The sequence below is a fragment of the Electrona antarctica genome (genome assembly GCF_951216825.1).
Source record: "Electrona antarctica genome assembly, chromosome: 5".
Taxonomy (NCBI): Eukaryota; Metazoa; Chordata; class Actinopteri; order Myctophiformes; family Myctophidae; genus Electrona; species Electrona antarctica.
The window spans coordinates 8,258,089-8,281,278 of NC_136810.1; the positions used below are offsets into that span (position 1 = coordinate 8,258,089).

Consider the following 23,190-nt stretch of genomic DNA (forward strand, 5'->3'; position numbering starts at 1 on the left):
AACTTTTTGTGTTTAGTTATTTTCTCTTTCTTGTTGTAAATGAACGCCCTACTGGGTCATGCTACAGCGTTACACAAAAGCATCTAAAGTAGCAGATCTACGAGCTTTTCCATCTCCTACTTTTGCTACTTTTGAATTTGAATGATGAAAAGTAACAGTTTTGGACATATTACGCTTTTTTCCCCCACACGGCAGAGATAATTTATTTATTTCTTATTTTGTACATTTTGTAGATGTAATTATCCACTATTGTGGATTGTATTATTATAATTATTAGTCTTATCTTTTCAGTTGGAACATGCAGGCCTCAGCTCTTTTGTCGCGCTGACCCAGTTCAGCTCCTGTCCTGATATAGTGGGGCTTAACCTCAATAAAACACTCATACAATACATACCACTGAGATGAAGACCTCGTCCAATAGGGTGTTACTGTTTATGACTGTTGGCACCACCCAAGCGCGTGCTTGCGTCTCCGCCCCTCAACGTGCATCCAAAATAATCACCCGCCTCTCCTTGAACATGTATTACCAAGACACGTCACTCGCTCCCAGTCTGAAAAGGCCTTTTTCCTTTTAATTACCGCTACCATTAATCCATCTCTTGATCGCGTACTGCCAGGGTTTTATCGCGCGTGACACTTACTTTGAAGATTCAAATATCCGTAATTCTGTGTTCCTGTGACAAACTGATGTGTGTGGTGTCTTCACCGGTTGTTGTTCTCTCGGTCGATGGTGGATAAAGCCGACCGTGAGTTGTCTGGCCCAGATTCTGTCCCCGCAATGTCGTTTTTGAGATACAGCGGTTTTACTGCAGGGCTTAGAATGGAAGTGGATGCGCGCGCATCTTCAAAATGGCCGGTTGTGTGTTGTGTTGTTGTCCCAGAATATCGTTAGCGGTAGCAAGATCAGCTACCGATCGAAACAGATCAAAAAGCGATTAAACAATTCAAACCCGAGAAAGCTGTGTTTGGCGTAGAGGTTATAAAGAATAGGTTCTCGTGTTCCATGTGAATGGCGCTAAATCGGTTAACACAATCCATGCCATTCTCTAGATATCTCGAGAAAAGCTATTAAACCATTTTAGCCAAACACGAGAACTCGAGATTTGATAAAAGAGCATTAATCCAGCTTTAAACATTTTTACCGTATTTTCGCTTCCAACGCTGGAATAGGACTCCTATGGTGGAAACAGCCTACATCCCAATCCTCGGTGCACACGTGCGCGCACACGGCCATTAGTGTTTTTAGTGCTCAGAATGGGATAAAGTACGATGTTGGGAGCTTAATAAAACATGAATTCGAGGTCGTGCTAACCATATTAATAGTCCGATCGGCAAAACACCACCACGACCCTGTCGTCACAATGGAGGACAATCACTTCCGGGTCATTAAGGCCGGATGGCGCTTCTTCTTCTCTGCTTATGTCGTTCATTCTGTTGGCATTGGCCTCATGTTACCGCCTATGGTATCGGGAGGGATCGGTTAATGTCAAAGTCAAAGTCGTACGATTAGTCACAGACGTAACCGCAGTGAAATTTGTTCTCCGCATTTGACCCATCTCTTGGAACGGTGAGCCGCAGCGTGCGCCGCGCTTGGGAATCATTAGTTGATTTGACCCCCAATCCAACCCATTGATGCTGAGTGCCAAGCAGGGAGGCATTGGGTCCCATTTTTACAGTCTTTGGTATGACCCGGCCGGGGATTGAACCCCGACCTCCCAGTTTCAGGGCGGACACTCTAACCACAAGACCACTGCTGTTTTACATAAAGTATTCAATCAATCAATATTATTCATATTCATGTAAAAAGAAAAAAAAAGTACTGCGGAGGGAAGGGGAATGACATTCGGCAAGGTCCCAACAGACTGGGGGTTTGCGATGCGTCGCTTGTAGCTCTGCTGTTTTCAGAGAATATTTACCTATTCTGGCCCAATGTTATTGTTCACTAAATTATGACATACCCAGAACCAGCATGCTAGGCTCCATGTGGTTAATAATACGACGTCTTAAAGTGTGGCTGGCTTGTCATATTGGCCACTGGAACAATTGCTTTTCCTCGAGGAGTTCTTATCTGCCGCTGTCCAAGGATTCTGCTGGTGCACAAACAATATCATTGCTGTCGAGCAAGAAACCTTGGCTGTTGTTTTCGGAAATTAATGTCCTACTTTGTTGTACAAGGCCGTCGCGTTTAGAGCTTACAGTGCTTTTGTGAGCTTATTTCTTCAAGAGAAAGTAGTTAAGTCGTTCTGTGGGTTTTTATAAATATTGCACCAATGAAAAGTACTAACACGATCTTGCGATTAATCATCTACATTGGATTCATTGGAACACAGGTTATTGTTTTTCCTGAAAATGTTTCTAAAATACAAGGTTTATGAACTACAAGGTCTTTGAAATACAAGGTTTATGAACTACAAGGTCTTTGAAATACAAGGTTTATGAACTACAAGGTCTTTGAAATACAAGGTTTATGAACTACAAGGTCTTTGAAATACAAGGTTTATGAACTACAAGGTCTTTGAAATACAAGGTTTCTGAAATTCAAGGTTTCCTCCCGACAGCGACAATATGTTCAGTAGTATTTTACCATGGAAACGGAGCTCATGGTGTGTGTGTGTGTGTGTGTGTGTGTGTGTGTGTGTGTGTGTGTGTGTGTGTGTGTGTGTGTGTGTGTGTGTGTGTGTGTGTGTGTGTGTGTGTGTGTGTGTGTGTGTGTGTGTGTGTGTGTGTGTGTGTGTGCGTGCGTGCGTGCGTGCGTGCGTGCGTGCGTGCGTGCGTGCGTGCGTGCGTGCGTGCGTGCGTGCGTGCGTGCGTGCGTGCGTGCGTGCGTGCGTGCGTGCGTGCGTGCGTGCGTGCGTGCGTGCGTGCGTGCGTGCGTGCGTGCGTGCGTGCGTGCGTGCGTGCGTGCGTGCGTGCGTGAAATAGTGTTTTTTCACCACTAAGTGTCACACACGAGTACAGTACGACAAGTACAGTACAGCACCACTCAGTTCAGACAGGTCTGATTTTTTTAGCATTGTGTGTGTGTGTTGGGGGGGGGGGGGGGGGGGGGAGGGCCGTGCGTGCGTGCTGCATACAGACCTATAATTAAACTCAAATACAAACATGGATGAGGATGAGATCAAATTGAGGTTAGACTCAACTGTTGGTAAAGGCCAAGGTGAAACAGTGAGGGGGGGGGGGGGGGGGGGGGCACCGCAAAGGCACGGTCGCCGCTTGTCTTTAGCCCAGTCTTTCTGCAAAATGAGTAGTGAAAGGTCTGCCGACAACAGAGAGTGCAGACATAAATGGTAAATGGTGCATTTATATAGCGCCTTTATCCAAGGCGCTTTACATAGATTGTGCATCAATTCATACACACATTCATACACCGATGGCGGCAGAAACCATGCAAGGCACTAGCCAGCACATCGGGAGCAATTTGGGGTTCAGTGTCTTGCTCAAGGACACTTGGACACTAACTCTGGGGGAGCCCGGGTTCGAACAGGCAACCTTGCGGTTACCATCCAGCCACTCTACCCCTGAGCCACCACCGCCCTAGACATAGACATGTGTACTAAGTGACAGCCTAGGGCTCGGAGCTTATTCTGCACTTTGATGGTTGCCAGGTTGGATGAGTACTACTACACCAGATTGCTCAGCCAAAGGTAGCTGTAGCTGTGGTGTATATATATAAAAAAGTATGACAATTTATTGCTCGGCTCGTATTCGCTGGGTAAACAGTAACGTCAACAGAAGCCGGGCCACTATATAAAACCAGACACTGCAGCCGTAGTCCTCTCAGAATGATAGTTAAAAACGTAATGGATACGGAAGTCGGAAAAGCCAAGTCTGTCAAGACGTGTGAAGTACTATAACCTGTTCATGGCTATTAAACAGCTTCTTTCCACTAACAACCTGTAGAGGTTACATTTAGTTATTTATTTGACAGGGACAATATTTAGCAGTGAATGAGGGGCAGACTGGAAGAAATGTGAGATGGTAGGCCACTCAAAGGGTGGAGGCCTTTTACAAGGTAATAAAAGCCTGTATATACTATACGCTTACATGTATAAATAGAGAGGTGTTCTCCATCCGCTAAGCATACCCACTTTATGTGGGGCGACTGTGGCTCAAGAGGTAGAGCAGGTCGTCCAACGATCCATGGGTCGGCGGTTCGAATCCCGGCTCCTCCTGTCTACATGTCGAAGTGTCCTTGGGCAAGACACTGAACCCCAAATTGCTCCCGATGTGCTGGTTGGTACCTTGCATGGCTTCCGCCGCCATCGGTGTATGAATGTGTGTGTGAATGGGTGAATGTAATGCACAATCTATGTAAAGCGCCTTGGATAAAGGCGCTATATAAATGCACCATTTACCATTTACCATGTATGTGCCTGTGAAGTTTGAACTTCTGCAAAGAAAATCCACTCGGGCGAGATAAGCAGCATGTTGTTATTTTCAAAACACTATGCTTGTATTAATGACCTCTGAAAGTGGCCCACATTCATTCACACATGATACTGTAACAGTGATATATACAGACTTGCATTTGGCATTATGTAACCACCTGTGTTTGAACATCAGCGAACACGAACATCTGCCACTCATCCAAAGGAGAATACAGTCCATGGGCCAAGGAAAATGCCATGTTCCTGGTCTTCAGGCTGCTGTACTGTACTTCCATTTCCTCAAGAATGAAGTTCCTTACCACTCGTAGTCAAAGGATGGTTAAAGCACATCATTTCCTCCACTGAGAGTCTAAAGCCTAATTTATGTTCCAGGCTTGTAAATTGGCATTTAGGTCGGCTCACTGTGGCACAAAGTATAAATCCGGCTTAATACTGAAAATCTCTGTAACCATTTAGGTCGGGTATTTATAATTACCCTAATTAATAATGCTAATTAGAAAGGACTGTATATATTAACTTCGATAACTCAGCAGGAAAACCCAAATGTTGCTCTTTAGATACCATACCTCTATAAAAATTGCACAGTGTACACATCGAATAGCAACACAGCAGACAATAATGTGTTACATGTCTTCTGTTATTTTCCAGAAGTGATTACTTTACAAAAGGCCGGGCGCGGCTGCACAAATAACTTCGGTCGCAATAATAGAACAAGACTCATTTGGATTCATGTGGTATGGTTCAGGGTGAAACCACAAGCTAACCTCAACACCACTGTTTCAGTTTGGCATGTCCAAGTACTGTTTTAAATCTGATGTCTCTCTTTCCCCATGTCAGTTTCCACAGCAAACCTGCTAGGGGAGTGCCGAGCCATTGATGTCATCTATCGCTTGATCTGTCCTTACACCACCAAGACCCTTCACACCATCAAGTAAGTGTCTTCACCCCCGTTAATAATAGTGTGTGCGACAGAGATCCAAACTATTTAGTCATGGCGATTTCACCAATTAGCACACTTTGTAACGAAAAGGCCTTGTGCACTCCTACAAGGACAGGTGCGTCGGACCAATTAGCACACTGTCACACATAATAAGACATTAATGAGATAAATCGTGTTCAAATGAATACCCAGGTTCCACAGCATTACCGCATGATAACTTTGGTGTAACGGTACCTACTGTAGCTGATGTCAAGTATATTGTTGCATTTGTACTCAGCCTAAAACACCTCCATAACCACCACCACAACTATAACAAAAAACACAAAATAAATTCTTCCATCTCTGACTATTACAGGTGCTGCCTGGGATTAAACCTGGCAGGTGTATTATATAGTCAGACTAACGTTGCATTCAGGGTTGGAAACACCAGTATGAAATAAGTGCAAATTGTGTGGCAGTGGGTCTGTGAGAAATGGTTAGATAAGGGAGAAACCATTAGGGGAAAAGGTGGTGAACAAATAACTAATGACTATAGTTTATCCTTCTCTTACATCTTCTTGTTACTGACAACATAACATTTTTACTAGGTCACGTCATTTTCAAATGATCGGAATCAGATTGGGAGCCAAAAAACGTGATCGGGACATCCCTATCAATATTATATCCATATCATGATATTGTCTGTGATTTGAGATATTGTACTATTGTGATATGGCATAAAAGTGTTCTATTAAATATCGGATCGGTATCGGCAGATGCTCAAAATCAAATGATCGGAATCGGATCGGGAGAAAAAAAACATGATCGGGACATCCCTAATTTTTGCATCAGAGAAAAGCACAGCTACGCTACCATACAATATGCTATATTACCTTTGGCCCTGGGCCCCAGGCCTAAACACAGCTACACTACCATACAGTCTATATTACCTTTGGCCCTGGGCCCCAGGCCTAAACACAGCTACACTACCATACAGTGTGCTATATTACCTTTGGCCCTGGGCCCCAGGCCTAAACACAGCTACACTACCATACAGTCTATATTACCTTTGGCCCTGGGCCCCAGGCCTAAACACAGCTACACTACCATACAGTGTGCTATATTACCTTTGGCCCTGGGCCCCAGGCCTAAACACTACCATACAGTATGCTACATTACCTTTGGCCCTGGGCCCCAGGCCCCTGGGCCCCAGGCCTAAACACAGCTACACTACCATACAGTGTGCTATATTACCTTTGGCCCTGGGCCCCAGGCCTAAACACTACCATACAGTATGCTACATTACCTTTGGCCCTGGGCCCCAGGCCCCTGGGCCCCAGGCCTAAACACAGCTACACTACCATACAGTGTGCTATATTACCTTTGGCCCTGGGCCCCAGGCCTAAACACAGCTACACTACCATACAGTGTGCTATATTACCTTTGGCCCTGGGCCCCAGGCCTAAACACTACCATACAGTATGCTACATTACCTTTGGCCCTGGGCCCCAGGCCCCTGGGCCCCAGGCCTAAACACAGCTACACTACCATACAGTGTGCTACATTACCTTTGGCCCTGGGCCCCAGGCCCCTGGGCCCCAGGCCTAAACACAGCTACACTACCATACAGTGTGCTACATTACCTTTGGCCCTGGGCCCCAGGCCTAAACACAGCTACACTACCATACAGTGTGCTATATTACCTTTGGCCCTGGGCCCCAGGCCTAAACACTACCATACAGTGTGCTACATTACCTTTGGCCCTGGGCCCCAGGCCCCTGGGCCCCAGGCCTAAACACAGCTACACTACCATACAGTATGCTACATTACCTTTGGCCCTGGGGGCCCCAGGCCTAAACACAGCTACACTACCATACAGTGTGCTACATTACCTTTGGCCCTGGGCCCCAGGCCTAAACACAGCTACACTACCATACAGTGTGCTACATTACCTTTGGCCCTGGGCCCCAGGCCTAAACACAGCTACACTACCATACAGTGTGCTACATTACCTTTGGCCCTGGGGGCCCCAGGCCTAAACACAGCTACACTACCATACACTATGCTACATTACCTTTCGCCCTGGGCCCCCGGCCTAATAAACACAAGTGGTAACAAAGAAAACTGTTCCTCATAATTTCTCATCTTCTCTACTTTAATTGAAGCCAGGCTGTGCGGAGACTACACAGGAGTTATAGTCCAATTGTCTTCAAACTCCAAACATGCGTCTCCACTTCTAAAAATCAATAAATGTTTGCCATTTGTCTCCCACATTTAGCCCCGTAGGCATCACACATGTAGGGTTACATGCGAGACGCTGTGTGTGCAAGTCTTTATAGAGGTTTTTATTGGACTTTGTGAGGCTACCATTCCCACTGAGCCCGAGGCAGCCATGGGACATAAAACGTATGATGCCTTTGACGCATGTCAAAGGCATGCCACGCGCGTTACACCACATTAGGTACCTTTCCCGTTGCGTCCTGCCATCACTGCAATGACGGCAGGTCACATAATCGGACATCTAACACATGTACCATGTCTCCGGCCATGAGAAAATAAAGTATACTGGACTGCATGTTCTTGCTACGAGGACCTGGAAATAAGTTAGATGAAAACATGTACTGGTAGCTGCCAAGGGCTATACACACAGTATTAGATATAATGGATTTACAGCTGACTACTGCAATCCTCTAACCCAGGGGTAGGCAACCTTTGGCACCAGTGCCAACATTGGCACCAAGGATGGTGTTCACTGGCACACTGGCATAAGTGTGAGAGACAGGCTTTTTGGTAAACTAACTAAATATAGTCAAATAAATAAAGTCCCTCACATTTGTATGTAAATTACATCCTGCACATAATTCTACATTCATTAAAACTCTGAACTCTGACTTCATGGGGAGAGAGTCGAGTTATTGCGAGTTATTGACTATAATGATCATTATAAATAACAATGTGAGACAACATTTTTAAAAGGAAGGGAAAAGGTTATATTTGTGTACAATCAAAATATGTTGGAATTTTCTATGTGGTGTCATTAAAATTAACGTTGACAATTGACATGGCACACTGCCAATTTAGAAAATACAAACATGGCACTTTGTTTCCAAAAGGTTGCAGACCCCTGCTCTAACCTACTGCCTACACAAATTGACTTTGAACACATTATAAAGGATGACTTTATAGTTGCTAGTACTAGTACTCATAATTTGTGAACATTGTGCCAAAAAAGGTGGCGAACATTCCAAATCTACAAGCTCAGAACGCAACGCGCTAAAACGCATTGCGTCTGTCTAAATACCTGTCTAAATACTTCCTTAATGTCAACGAAGTCCACAACACCAGAGGGAGTTCAACAAACCATGTGCAACCCAGATTCGGCACAAACAAGGGACTAAATTAATTTAGCTCCTATGCCACCAAAATGAGGAACGCCCTACCAACAGTCATTGAGACATGTGAATCCCTTGACTCCTTCAAAACCGCTCTCAAAGGGCACCTACGGACGGCTGCAATTCAAAACTGGCCCCCGTAAAATCTGAATCCCCCCACCCCTTATGTTTCTTCCCAGTTTGCCTCCTTTTATGATGATTTTCCTGTTTTTGATTATATAGAAGTGTATATCTGTACGTCTCTAAATGTTCTGATGAATTGAAAAGGGTGGACCCTATTGTAAACAAGTGTAATGCTTTATGGTGTCGTCCACAGTTAACAGTCTTTGTATTGAGTTGTGCTTGAAATGTACTGTAATTCTCCAAACTGTAATTCAATCAATCAATCAAATTGTGCCCGAAGACATAAGGTACAGTAGAAGGAAAAACAAAGGAGAGCCCTGTGGGACTCCGAACAACAAAGTATAAGGGGGTTTAAGTGATTAAGACATATTACTACACATATATTAATATTATACTATTTACTATGCTATAATACCATTCCTCAACCTATCCACCTCATATATGGACGAACAAACAAGATTCTAATTTCGATTCTCCCAACCTATCCCTGGGTTGACACCGTTGCAACACATTGATATTGAACTCTTATCTCTCTTCTCTGCTCATCTCTCTGTCTCATGGCGTTGGCTGCGTTCCCCTCTTGGTTTTTGTATCGTATATCATCCTCCCCATCCATCACTGTCAGACCCTCTCTGTGCTGTGGCATTCGGCTGGCACGGCCCGGGCCAGCATCCTGCAGTATACCCAGCAGGACATTCCACGAGGGCCAGTCATGCCAGCTCCTCTGCTCGGCCCGCTGCCACGGCATACCGCCCCCCTGATCGGCTTCTACTGAACACGAAACCCCTCGCTGGTGTGAGGATATCGGATACCTGCCCCTTGAGATGTGTAAATTTATAGCCCTCAGCAAGGGTTTTCGGAGTAATTCCTCTACATGGGGCCGCCTGCTAATTGTCCTAGCGATGTTGGAACGGCACTTGGAAGGCCGAATTCCGCATGCCGAACGGTCGATACGGATAACGGGTGGGAATTGGCGGGTTGTAAAAGCGCGTAGGTGGCAGATCCAGTATATGATTTCCCCAAAGTCTTGAGTGGCGGTTTCGACGTGTCAGTCACACTGACGGCGTCTAATTATACCTTTTAATATCATGGCTGATGATGGCTATACATTTGAAAGTCGTGAACTCAGACAGATGACTGAATCTGTCAATTATTTCCAACTGTCAGCAGCAGTCAATCGCTCGCCACAGCATTTTTAGACTGATAAACATGACAACCCATGCGCCTTTATCAGCCTGATTGTTGAATATTATTGGCCAAATTGTCAAATAATATAAGAAAGATGCAAATGTTGCCCCCAGCCAAGACCCAGCCTGCAACAGCCCTGCCAATCGGGCTCAGCCCTATTGGCACGAGAGGTTGCATGTTGGTCTGGCGAGTGGGAGGCCCGGGTTCAATCCCCGCTTTCCGCGCAATGCTACAATCTGGCGTAGTCGGCAGGACGTGGAATGTGATATCCTCGCATGAGGGACATGAGGGACATCGTGTGCGGCGGTCCGCGGTGATGAAGTGTCTGTCTAAATACCTGTCTAAATACTTCCTTAATGTCAACGAAGTCCACAACACCAGAGGGAGTTCAACAAACCATGTGCAACCCAGATTCGGCACAAACAAGGGACTAAATTAATTTCGCTCCTATGCCACCAAAATGAGGAACGCCCATTGGCACGAGAGGTTACGCGTTGGTCTGGCGAGTGGGAGGCCCAGGTTCAATCCCGCTTTCCGCGCAATGCTACAATCTGGCGTAGTCGGCAGGACGTGGAGCGGGATATCCTCGCGTGAGGGACATGAGGGACATCGTGTGCGGCGGTCCGCGGTGTGAAGCGTCTGTCTAAATACCTGTCTAAATACTTCCTTAATGTCAACGAAGTCCACACCCACAACACCATGAGACATGAGGGACATCGTGTGCGGCGGTCCGCGGTGTGAAGTGAGAAGCGCAAGGACGCGCTTCAAAGACTGGGGGGGGGGGGGGGGGGGGGGGGGGGAGGGGGTGATTGTAGCCCCCAGCCAAGACCCAGCCTGCAACAGCCCTGCCAATCGGGCTCAGCCCTATTGGCACGAGAGGTTGCGCGTTGGTCTGGCGAGTGGGAGGCCCGGGTTCAATCCCCGCTTTCCGCGCAATGCTACACAAACATTTAGAAAATAGTCAAGCTCACCTTGTAGAATATTATCAGTGGAGCCGAGTCAGACTTTAAGTATATGCCTCAACTCCTACAATTCCAAGTGCTTGTCAGGGACCAGGGTGGGGGGGTAACCAGTTCAAATAATGAATATTTTGGGGGGGTCGCAGACACGTGGCCTGAAAAGGTTGAGAACTGCTTTAAATACAAGTTAGATTGATTATGAGGTGTATTTGTCATCAGGTCAGGAGAGGACACATCACACAAATGACAGGACATAAATTGCTTACTTGTAAATGTAACCTTTGCTTTTGCTTTTGTTATTGCTTAAATGTAAATCGCTCTGGATTAAGAGCGTCTGCTAAATGCCTAAATTGTAAATTGTAACCATAAAAAGACCAATGATCATTTGCATGACTAATATCAGTTTGTCAAGATGGTGTTCGTTAATGCCTTGTGTATTGCTATTAAACTCCAAATTAAGTTGTGTAATATGCTAAGTGCAGCGAAATGTACTTCCTCATCATTATTCATACTGGAACAGATAATTACCATCTAATCTAATCTAATGGACACACTTAATAGAAATCTCTCTTGGAAAGTAAATGACACTTTCGGGCTAAAATATGTCTCCGATACATCATGGGTATAATCCTCCTTTATATTAACCCATTTTGGGCGGGAACCCCTTTTGGTGTTAGCATTATGTTATGCTTTAGCTATTGAAAAATAGCAGATCTACAAGCTCATAGCGCGCCACCGAGTGGCGCACTACAAGCTTGTAGGTCTGCTATTTTTGAAAAATCGTGAAAATGTGCCTCAAATTTGGAATATATTTTTTCAGAGCAAACGTTTTTAACTCAAATCTTTGCTTCTGGGGGAGGTCCCTGGAACAACATATTCTTTTTTGGGGTCCTTGACATGAAATATTGAGTGATATAGGCCTAGAAACATAGGTATTTCAGAAAACTGTCAGGATTTAGAAGACATCTTTTTCAGGCCTAAATGGGTTAAGACCTCAAGGGCATATTAAAGTAGAGGATGTGTGATTCAGGAGGTGGAAGCAGGTGTGAGGTGCATGTCGAAAGAGAAATGTTTTTGGTTTACTGTGGAAAACACCATGTCATAACACCATTACGGAGCCAGGATCGGAATGAATGTAGACACAGGTATGCTGACAGCAGTGGTACTCGAAAGTTTGTCCTGTCAAGGGCCCCAAATTGATATGTATTCTGCCGTGGACCCCAATCTGAAAATGTTTAGTGCCAGGGACCTTATAAGCAAAAAGGTGCACAGCACATCGGTCCTTGCTGTGAGGTGCCATGCAGCCAACAGGAAAAATACTAAGGAAAAATGTATATCCGCACACTCGTAGCTGCCAATGCCAAACGTTTATTAGGACACAGACAAAAGACACCAACGTTTCAGACAGAAATACTGCCTTCTTCAGGGTATGACCACCACAGGTCATAAAACAAAATACAAAAATATTTTCAAAAATAGCAAATCTACAAGCTCATATTGCCGCACAAAATGATGCGCAATAAGCTTGTATAGCTGCTATTTTTCAAAAATCGTAGCGCTTAATGTGCTTAAAATGATTGTGACGCTACACACATCTTTCCCTGGGGACCCCTAGATCCCACCCCAAGGACCCTTGGGGGCCCTCGGACCCCATTTTGAGAACCACTGCTGCTATAGGCTCTGCTTATCCAGTATGAACCCTGGCATCCCAATTCTAGGCAAGTCATATAATAATAACAGGTGATTATTCCCCCGAAAATAACCATGAGGAGCGTGTAGAATAAAGATGGCCTATTTCCGACACGCTGACACCATTAGTACGATGGACTGTATTATTTGGGCCGAGTGCTGAACGGGTTGTGCCAGTGCAGAGGCTCACAGCAGTGCTGAACGGGTTGTGCCAGTGCAGAGGCTCACAGCGAGTGCTGAACGGGTTGTGCCAGTGCAGAGGCTCACAGCGAGTGCTGAACGGGTTGTGCCAGTGCAGAGGCTCACAGCAGTGCTGAACGGATTGTGCCAGTGCAGAGGCTCACAGCAGAGTGCTGAACGGGTTGTGCCAGTGCAGAGGCTCACAGCAGAGTGCTGAACGGGTTGTGCCAGTGCAGAGGCTCACAGCAGAGTGCTGAACGGGTTGTGTCAGTGCAGAGGCTCACAGCAGAGTGCTGAACGGGTTGTGTCAGTGCAGAGGCTCACAGCGAGTGCTGAACGGGTTGTGCCAGTGCAGAGGCTCACAGCAGTGCCAGACTGAAGTGTGGAAGGGACGGAATGGACACGGATGCGTGGCCAGCGGGCGCATCATCACGTTAGGCAGATATCGTACCATGTATTTCTCCTGGTAATCAGCGCGGAAGGAAGGAGGGCGGGAGAGGTGGCTGACACGGAGGACTTTGGGGTCAGCGTTCTGGGCGATTACACCGGCCCGGGACACTTGGACAAATGAGTCGCTCTCACAGAGGTTGGAGTCGATGACATGAGCTTAATTGTCTCTGAAGAGGGGCTAAGTTGATCACATTATCGCTGCAATGTGGGGTTTTACAGGGCACTCAAACATGTCTGAGCATGTTTTACCGTACTTCCGAGATCTGGACAATAAATAATATGTATTCCAAACTGCATGAACCTAGCTGGCATAGTGAAGTGAACCTATAGCTGGCATAGTGAAGTGAACCTATAGCTGGCATAGTGAAGTGAACCTATAGCTGGCATAGTGAAGTGAACCTATAGCTGGCATAGTGAAGTGAATCAGTGAAGATTCTGCAAAAAAAAGAATGTAGATCTGATCTACAAGCGCAGACAGTATCACAAGGCAATGCGTTGTGAGCAATGCAAAGCTCACAACGTCCGCAATGCAATGCAGATGTTGACCAGGACCCCGGTCAACATCCCTCTACAACAAATCTCTTCGGTGAAAATAGGCAATCTACACGCTTTGTGAGCTTGAAGATAGCCTATATTTTCTCTCAATGTTCGCTCCAAAGGAATTCTAGGGTTAATGGTACAGTATATGGTGCATTTATATAGTGCTTTGATACAAAGCGCTTTACATACCACTCGGAGGACACCATGCAAGGCACCAACCTACACCCCTGAGCCACTGCATGTAACTGTTATAGAGCAGGGCCTGCCTCGCCCCCCTCCCCACCCCCAATACAAATTGACTGCTACAATAACCTTAATAATAGCGAAAATACATCATAGATAAATACTGAAACCAGATATAATCATTAAGGAAAGTTTATGCATGCACTGTGTACTATGTAAACTCTAAATTTCCATTATCCAGCCATTCCATTGCAAATGGAATGGGTCGCGACCCCCAATCCCCCCAACCCCCCCAAGAGAGAGAGAGAGAGGTCTGTGGGGTGGATTGAGTCCAAGGACATAATTGTAAGTTTCCTCCCCTAATCTAGACATGCTGGCATTAGCCAGGGCTCCTTCTTATAAGTGTGGAAGTGGAATCGTTTCAAACGCCGAAGTGCAATTGTGTCCTCACAGTCAGGGAGAAATACAGCTAATTAAAATAAACTGATTGAGTGATCAGTTAAATATGTTGATTAGAGCCTCACTGCACCTGGAGCCACGTCGCACAGTGTGCAGCCGTCTTCCAGTGCTGTATGCTGCTCTTATTGTGTGTGCGTGTGTGTGTGTGTGTGTGTGTGTGTGTGTGTGTGCGCGTGTGCGCGTATGTGCACGTGTGTAAAGACTCTCCAGGGGCTGAAAGCAGTATGCATATTTAATGCTGATAGAACTCAATGGGGGTCTTTTTTTCTGCGGCACAGTCAGATCAAAAGGGGAAGTGTTTGTGTGTGTGTGTGTGGGGGGGGGGGCATATAAGTAGCAAATTAATTAGTTTCAATTTATTGCGTTAATGTATTTTTTGTGTGCTGAGGGGCAGTCGGTTTGACACCGTCTCTACTGCAGTTCAAATAAGTCCATGTGTTGTACAATTTAAGCAGCAGATGCTCTTAATTCAGAGCGACTTCAGCACAGTAAACACTAGGTAATAATACATTGCATGCATAGAAATAGTAATCTAGGATCCTTGACTCTATTTAAAAACCCATTTTTTAGTGTTGCAGCCCTGTTGGACGTAGCACGTGGAAGGAACACGTTATTCAAACCAGTTCCTTTCCCCTCCATCAGGCGCCCCGGCTGGCCAGAGGGAGGCAGTTTAGAGACCAGGATTACTGCATGTTTTTTGTGAGGGTACCTATACTAGGGTTGTCCCGATCCGATCACGTGATCGGAAATCGGGGGGGCGATCACATCATTTTCTAATGATCGGAATCGGATCGGGAGCAAAAAAACGTGATCTCCTGATCGGGACATCCCTAGTATCAATATGATATCCATATCTTTATATTTGACTGGATAATGTCCGTGATTTTGGATATTGTACTATTGTGGTATGGCATAAGTGGAAAAATCAGTATCGGCAGATACTCCAAATCAAATCATCGGAATCGGATCGGGACCAGGACCAGAAAAACGTGATCGGGACATCCCTAGTCCCTACCCTAGGGCAGGGGTTATCAACCTTTTTTGCCTGCTTTGGCTGTATCTCGTGACCCCCGTCACGATAACGTTTTTTATTTTTATTTTTTTGGGACCCCCCCAATAATTTGGGAACCCCCGGGGGGTCGCCACCCACGGGTTGAGAACCCCTACCCTAGCGGACACAGGGCGAGCATGCAAACTCCACACAGGGTCTTTGACTCGGACGTGTCATCTGGTAGAAAGCAGAAAATGCTTATAGCAGACTATGCTGTGAAGTACATGATGAAAATGAAGGCGGTTTACTGCCATCCTCTGTAAACAAAGCTTTGACCCCTCTTGACCCCTAGTGCCAGCACGGGTCACCTGACCTCTTGTCACCTCTCATAACCTCTGCTAGTGAAACTCCAGTTTACTTACCATCTGTGGACTCTGGCAGGGCAGTGTTGACATTCTTGACCTCAGCACACACACACACACACACACACGCACACGCACACACACACACACACACACACACACACACACACACACACACACACACACACCCGCATGCTGAGTGTGCATTTGTTTGTGCCGTTGTCCATATTTTTAAATCTGAATCTATCTTCCTCTCTCTCTGTCTCTCTCTCTCTCTCTCTCTCTCTCTCTCTCTCTCTCTCTCTCTCTATGTTTCTGTATATTGTTGCTGACCGGCAAAAATGTTGTATCTCCATATTTCAACTTCAGATGATTTTTCTTTTGTAAAATTAATGCTTTGTTGTACAACGTGCATCACGTAAAAGTTGTGAAAATAGCCAATTTACAAGCACACAACCCATCACGATGCAACACGTTATACCACAATTTACGTGGTTAAGTCTATCTGTGGGTTTTTATACACATTTGACTAAATAATAACTACACTGGAGAGAGAGAGAGAGAGAGAGAGAGAGAGAGAGAGAGAGAGAGAGAGAGAGAGAGAGAGAGAGAGAGAGAGAGAGAGAGAGAGAGAGAGAGAGAGAGAGAGAGAGAGAGAGAGAGAGAGAGAGAGAGAGAGAGAGAGAGAGAGAGAGAGAGAGAGAGAGAGAGAGAGAGAGAGAGAGAGAGAGAGAGAGAGAGAGAGAGAGAGAGACGTGAGCGCTCGATCAGCTAACGAGCATACCCTCTCTGTCTTCTGCAGGGCGGCGATCGATGCCTTGGCTGCTCTGCTGTGCACAAGTAAGTTTTTACACAACCTTTGGCTTCCATTAGTTCATCCACCTCTCCAGATGCTTCCCACGTGTCACTACAGATACAGAGATAAAGTCCATTACAGCACGAGTGTCGAGCTCAATCTCAGCGAGGCGCCCGGGACACTCTACTCCGAGTAGTTCTGATTGGACTCGCCGATCCGCGGACTACCCGCGACTTTGACACATATGAGAGATGTTCTTTCATACCTGCCAAACCAGTACAACCGACAGCTGTGGGTGAGGTGCGACATATAATGGTTTGGAGAATGTGCTACCTGAGAGTGTAAAGATACAACCAAATGGACTCATAGCAGTCCATTTGTACAGTCTCAGAGTTTATTGATATAAAATGGTCCTTTGGTTTCATAGCACAATTCTGGAGATATAAGGCAGCCGCTGGTAATTAACTGATAAATGATCAGTTCTTGTTTTTTTTTTTAACCACTTTCAAACATGGCATCCCTTTTTTGTGCACGTCGTTATTATATAGGAGGAAACTTTACAAATGGTACAATTTGTACAACATTGTTTCTTGAGTTTCATGTGGCAGAGTGCACAGCATTAAGGAACACATGCTGGATATTGCACAGAGCTCATTTCCATCCGTTGTCAAGGAAATAATGTAATAACAAAATGTAAATTCTAAAACGGTTAGTCCCAATACTTGATTCTGATTGGCTGGTTACCGTCACGTGACCGTTGTAAATTTCACCGATAATCCACACCTTCAATCACTTTGTATCATCATGCAGCCTTGTAGCTGTACTGGGGAAGGGGAGCACTTGATTGCCTTACACACGCTGGCCGTGCGGGCGTGTAAGCACCGCCCACACTCATATGAGGTATTGCTGTTGCATACCTCTATAGAGTGTCGCAGTCCCGCCCCCTGTCATGACGACGCCAGGCCCAGGAAATGATTCCCAATGCATTTTTCCCATAGACATTTCAAAACGTATTTATTTAAAGACGGTTACGCCGCGGACAAAGCCAACTCGAGTCGTGACAAATCATGACAATAAACACAATATTTTGGACCAAACAAATAATTACAAAGAAGAAAAACAAAAAAAGTGTTGTAACCTGCCGTTTTATTCTTCTTTCTAATTATTTGTTCAGCCCGAAAAATTGTGTTTGTTGTCATGATTTGTCACGACAAGAGTTGTCTTTGTCCGCGGTGTAAACGTCTTTAAATAAATACTTTCTGAAAAGTCTATGAGGAAAATGAACGGGGAATTCTTTTCCGCGTCTCTCGAGGGGGCGGGACTGCGACGCTCTATAGAGTCTGGAGACACTAGGGGCAGTATTATGTGTGTCTTAAGTACCAGGTCTTATGACTTAACTTAAGACCTGGAGGCGTGGTCAATGCTGTTTGGCCACTCAGAATAGCCAAATGGCATTGATCACTTCTCCAGGTCTTAAGTTAAGTAATAAGACCCGGTACTTAAGACACGCACAATACTGCCCTATGTGTTTGTTTGTATGCACCCGTCAATACACCAATTACTTCATTACCTTCCACTGAAATTCCTTTTTTGATTTCAGTATCATAGAAATGTCTTAACTGTAAATATCTGAAAAAAAATCACTGTTTTCTAAATCAAATCCCCTCTTAAGTTGTTCAAATGATTTGAAGTGTTGACCATCAATAAGTGTACATACAGCCGTCATTCCCCATCTTTCATAGGTTTTATCCATTAACCCCAGGTTTTAATTTTGGAGTCTGAGCGGGCCAGACCAAGAGTTTACTGTCACCTGTCATTTTATACTTTTTAACCACCTCGTGCCACACATCCAATGTTTCGTTTATAATAGAGTTTCCACCCTTATACTCTTTCCCACTTAACGGGTCGCGCCCGGCACAGATGCATCTCAATGACCTTCCACGACCTTCTCAATTGTGCCGCATAATACTCTATTAGTACTTTTAATGAATAAAAATGAACGGTTCGGCCTTGTTGTCATGCTGCGTTCACTAGCAGTGACAGAAGCTACAAAACGACAAGCTTGGTCAATTACACTGTCACCGATTCACCGCTGAAGTGTTGCTCAACAAGCTTGTTGACCTCATTAAATGTGCGTGCGTGTGTGGGAGTGACAAGCGAGAAAGATATACAGTACTGCAGGAAAGGAAAATATAAAGTTGGTTAAAAAGAACAGGGAAGTGGCTGACGGTATAGATATTTTTAAGTGGTGCAACCATTTCCTTAAGTGAGTATGTGTGTGTGTGTGTGTGGGTGGGTGCCTGCCTGCCTGGGTGGCTGGGTGCGTCTGAGCACGAAAACAGCATGGTTGTTTTTCACCACCTGTGCGCAACCTAACACACACACAAACACACACGCACATATTAACTGTATATATGGTGATTTTGGGTGTGCCAGTACACTGTACAGTGACAGTACAGTACAGTACAGTAGAGGGTACAGTAGAGGGACCCCCACACGGTAACTCTGTCATTTCTCAACCGTTTCGGACGCGGGGCGGCTCGCCGGAATCGGGCCGGCACCCTGGGTGCGTTCCTGTGAGTCTGGATGAAAGCAAATACTGTTACATCACAAATTAGATTCGATCATATCAGTCCGTTGATCGGGGCGCCCCTGGAAGCAGGACAGAAGGCTTGTCTATCCTGGAGAATTCTGACGTGTCTCTACTTTTTCAGACACTATATAGAAATCTTTCTGTCGCTCTGTGACCTTGCTTGAGCACAGCTAGGGTGCACACTCTCATAAGTAATGGTAACTGCTTAAAAGGTCTACTTTATCACAACAAACTGGTGAAACAAAAACTATGCTTGAGTGACAGTTTGGCGCAAGTTGAACCCAGCTCGACAGTTTTTTTGTGAACTTTAGTTGTCTCACAGTGACAAGTGAGAAGTGACGGGTGTTTGTATCTTCATACTGCTGCCTTCATTTGAAAAAAGGCTTGTAGACTGGCACTCTGTGAAAATAGCCGATCTATAAGCTCACACAACGCGTTGCATCGCATCAGACCTTGAGTAAAGAAGGACCTTTTTTTTAATCAACAGTCACATTTTATCCAACTGCCCAGCCCTTCATATCATTCATTGCTGTGTGACAATGTGAAAATCCCTCAGCCATGAACTTTAAATGGCATTTTCCTTTAAAAGAATGTCACGTGAAATGTGTTTTCCTGTGGGAAAGTACAGTTTGTGTAATGTTATCTCTAATGTGTAACAGCTGGTGACCATTACTGTATAGGTGTAGTAGAAGGTCTTGTTGTGACCAACAGTGTGTGAGCCCAGTAGAACTCTCTTGGCAAACGTTGCTAATTAGCCCCTCACATCATGGCTAATAAATGAAGTTAATTGATTCTTATCACAGGGGCACAGATGGATTCCCACTGGCAAGATCTCTTGTCTAACGCAATATCCAGCCATTCTGTTTAGAATGAATTGTGCTACAGTTACCTTCCTAAGGGCTTCCTGATAAATCATTCTAAAATGAAATATGATGATTACCCTCCCCTCCCATTTCTATACAGTATCTTATTACTCAGAAAAATATCCCATTGATACTACAGATACAGATACTAAATATACAATATTATGCAAATTGTACATTAATTGCATTCACCCACTCATGGACACATTCCCACACTGACGGTGGAGGAAATCATGCAAGGCACCAACCACCTGCTCATGGGAAGCAGTTCTATTAGGGATTCCGTGTTTTGCTCAAGGTCACAAGGACACTAACCCCGAGGGAGCTGAGGTTTGAACCGGGAGAGGTTCTTCCGTTTTCCCAATCTGTCACTCTACCACCTGGGCCACTGCTGCCCTGTGTCAGGTCAGGACCATGGCCAATGATTTGATTTCAACTAACATATTCTAGTACAGAGGTTCCCAAATTGGGGTCCGGGGACCCCCAGGTGTACTTGAGGGAGTTCCAGGGGGGACCCAGCTAAATGATAATTAGTAACCAAATGGATCCTTATGGGTCTGTAACTTAGAGAGTGTACAAATGGACCCTTATGGGTCTGTAACTCAGAGAGTGTACAAATGGAACCAAATGGACCCTAATTTGTACACTCTCAGAGTTAAATTAACAGTGGTTTTACAATATAAATTGGGGTACCAGAGATAGAAATGCCATTAAATCAGGGATCCGTGGCATAATGCGTGTGAAACTGGGGGTCCTTGAAATTAATATGTTTCGGAATCACTGCTAGAGCCGTAGAAATTCTCCCTTACTGGCATGTTTTCAAATTGGGAGGTCCGTGGCCTAATAGATGTTGATTTGGGGGTCCTTGACACGAAAACGTTTGGGAACCACTGTTCTAGTACTCTAATTAGATTTTTCAATTGCAAATTGGTGTTTAACTTCTATTCCCTTAATGGTTTCTTAACTAATCAAAAATACATCATCAATATCCTCCTATCCCAGGTTGGTTTCACATCGGTGATTTTTACAAATGAAAACTAATGGTTTTGCATCTAGAGCTGCTATGTGAGGAGAATCAGGGATTAAGTGATGATGGTGCTTCATATTCACAGTTTACAATTTAGGCATTTAAGCAGACACTCTTCCAGAGCGAAAAATCTGAGTAAGCGGCGGAGAGATCAATGCAGTATGCTTTAAATAAACTAGGATAGCAAGCAAACGGAAAACCCAGCATCGGTCTAAAAAACATGCTATACAAACTTTCTTAATATTTACAGTATGGATAGGCAAAACAACTAAATTTAAACCTGATTAAATAACCAACATAATACTGCATAATATAACTAACAATCTGTCAAAAGGATGACAAGGGGGGATACAAGGAGACAGTGCTAGTGGGTGAGTCTGAGTTTTAAGACTGTGGACGAAAATTGGGAGTGACTTTGATATCTTTATTGACAATGAAATACATTATCGTCACTGTCTTGCAGAAACCTCTTATTTACATATTTAAACTGTTGGTGTTTGTTTGTTTTTTCCATATATTAACACCCCACTTGATCATACTATTCAGCGTCACACAGAAGCATCAAACGTAGCAGATCTACAAGCTTGAAACGTGGTGCGAAGCAATGTGCCTCAAGCTTGTCGAGCTTCTGCTTTTGCTATTTTTTTTAAACGTTTTAACCCATTTTGGGCGGGAACCCTTTTTGGTGTTTAAGCATTATGTTATGCTTTAGCTATTGAAAAATAGCAGATCTACAAGCTTGTAGGTCTGCTATTTTTGAAAAATCGTGAAAATGTGCCTCTCAAATCTTTGCTTCTGGGCTGTCCCTGGAACAACATATTTTCAGATGGGGGTCGGCGGCATATTACATATAATTGTTGGGGTCCTTGACATGAAATATTGAGAACCACTGATATAGAAACATGAGGTTTTTCAGAAAAAAAATACATTTTAAAAAGGCCTAAATGGGTTAAGGTAACTGTTTTGGACATAATAACGAGGTTTCAGCCCGACAGTGACGATCACAATGCATATACCGTACGTGCATATACAGTAGGCCCCACCATTATCAGAAGGATAAATACATGTGTGGAGTTTGCATGTTCTCCCCGTGTCTCCTAGGGTAGGTACCCTCACAAAAAGATGCAGTAATCCTGGTCTCTAAAACTACCTCCCCCTGGCCAGCCGGGGCACCTGGTGAAGGGGAAAGGAACTGGTCGGAATAACGTGTTCCTTCCACGCACTACGTCCGGCCAGGGAAATTCCCCCGTCAGGTGAAAAGAAGCAGCTTGGACTCCTCATGCATAGAAGGAGGCATGAGGTCAGTCCTCTGCCCCCCCAGGTTGGCAGAGGAAGTGTAGCGCCCAGGATTACGTTAGATAATTGGCACTGGGTGAAAAAACTGGGTTGCAAAATCGTGGGATAAAAATTATAGAAGGATAAATACACAATAAAGCTATCAGATTAGCGAATATGCAGTCTCCTGACTGCAAGGGGTTGTTTACTCTATTCGACAGCTTGGGAGCCAGGAGGGAGAAGAATGTATTACGATGTGTTGTATATCATAACATAATGTTATGAAAGGTTCAAACAGACTTCTTGTGTTAGCTGAAGTTTATAGTTACTGTAAAGTTAGGTTTGTGTACAAATCTTAGTGCTCATGACGGTGGAAATGTAATCAGTGCCTTAAAATCAATTCAAGATCAAATATCATTTGCTGGTAAAAGGAGATTTGACGTAGCGTCAAATCTCCTTTTACCATCAAATGATAGGATTAATGATGGGACTGCAGGACTCTAAAATATGTTTTATTATTATTATTATTATTGTTGCCTATAGCAGAATGCACACTGTGAATGTTGAACAGTCTTATTTATGATTACGACAACATGCTGAGGATATTCATGTTCCGTCTCCGTGACCAGTACTTTAATTATTTAAACCATTCTGGGCGGGAACCCCTTTTAGTGTTAGCATTATGTTATGCTTTAGCTATTGAAAAATAGCAGACCTACAAGCTCATATCGCGCCACCGAGTGGCGCGCTACGAGCTTGTAAGTCTGCTATTTTTGTAAAATCGAAGAACGACTGACATAGAAACATGGCTTT

At 44.7% G+C, this 23,190-nt stretch overlaps 1 protein-coding gene across 3 annotated transcripts in view; it reads left to right on the top strand.

Moving 5' to 3' along the window:
• agbl1 (AGBL carboxypeptidase 1) overlaps positions 1–23,190 on the top strand; it is a 258,686-nt gene that overhangs the window by 46,409 nt on the left and 189,087 nt on the right. For all 3 annotated transcript variants that reach the window (XM_079501323.1, XM_079501324.1, XM_079501325.1), the window contains exons 6-7: positions 5,226–5,319; positions 16,626–16,663. In XM_079501323.1, coding sequence (XP_079357449.1) covers positions 5,226–5,319; positions 16,626–16,663 — 132 coding nt within the window. The remainder of the gene's footprint in view (positions 1–5,225; positions 5,320–16,625; positions 16,664–23,190) is intronic.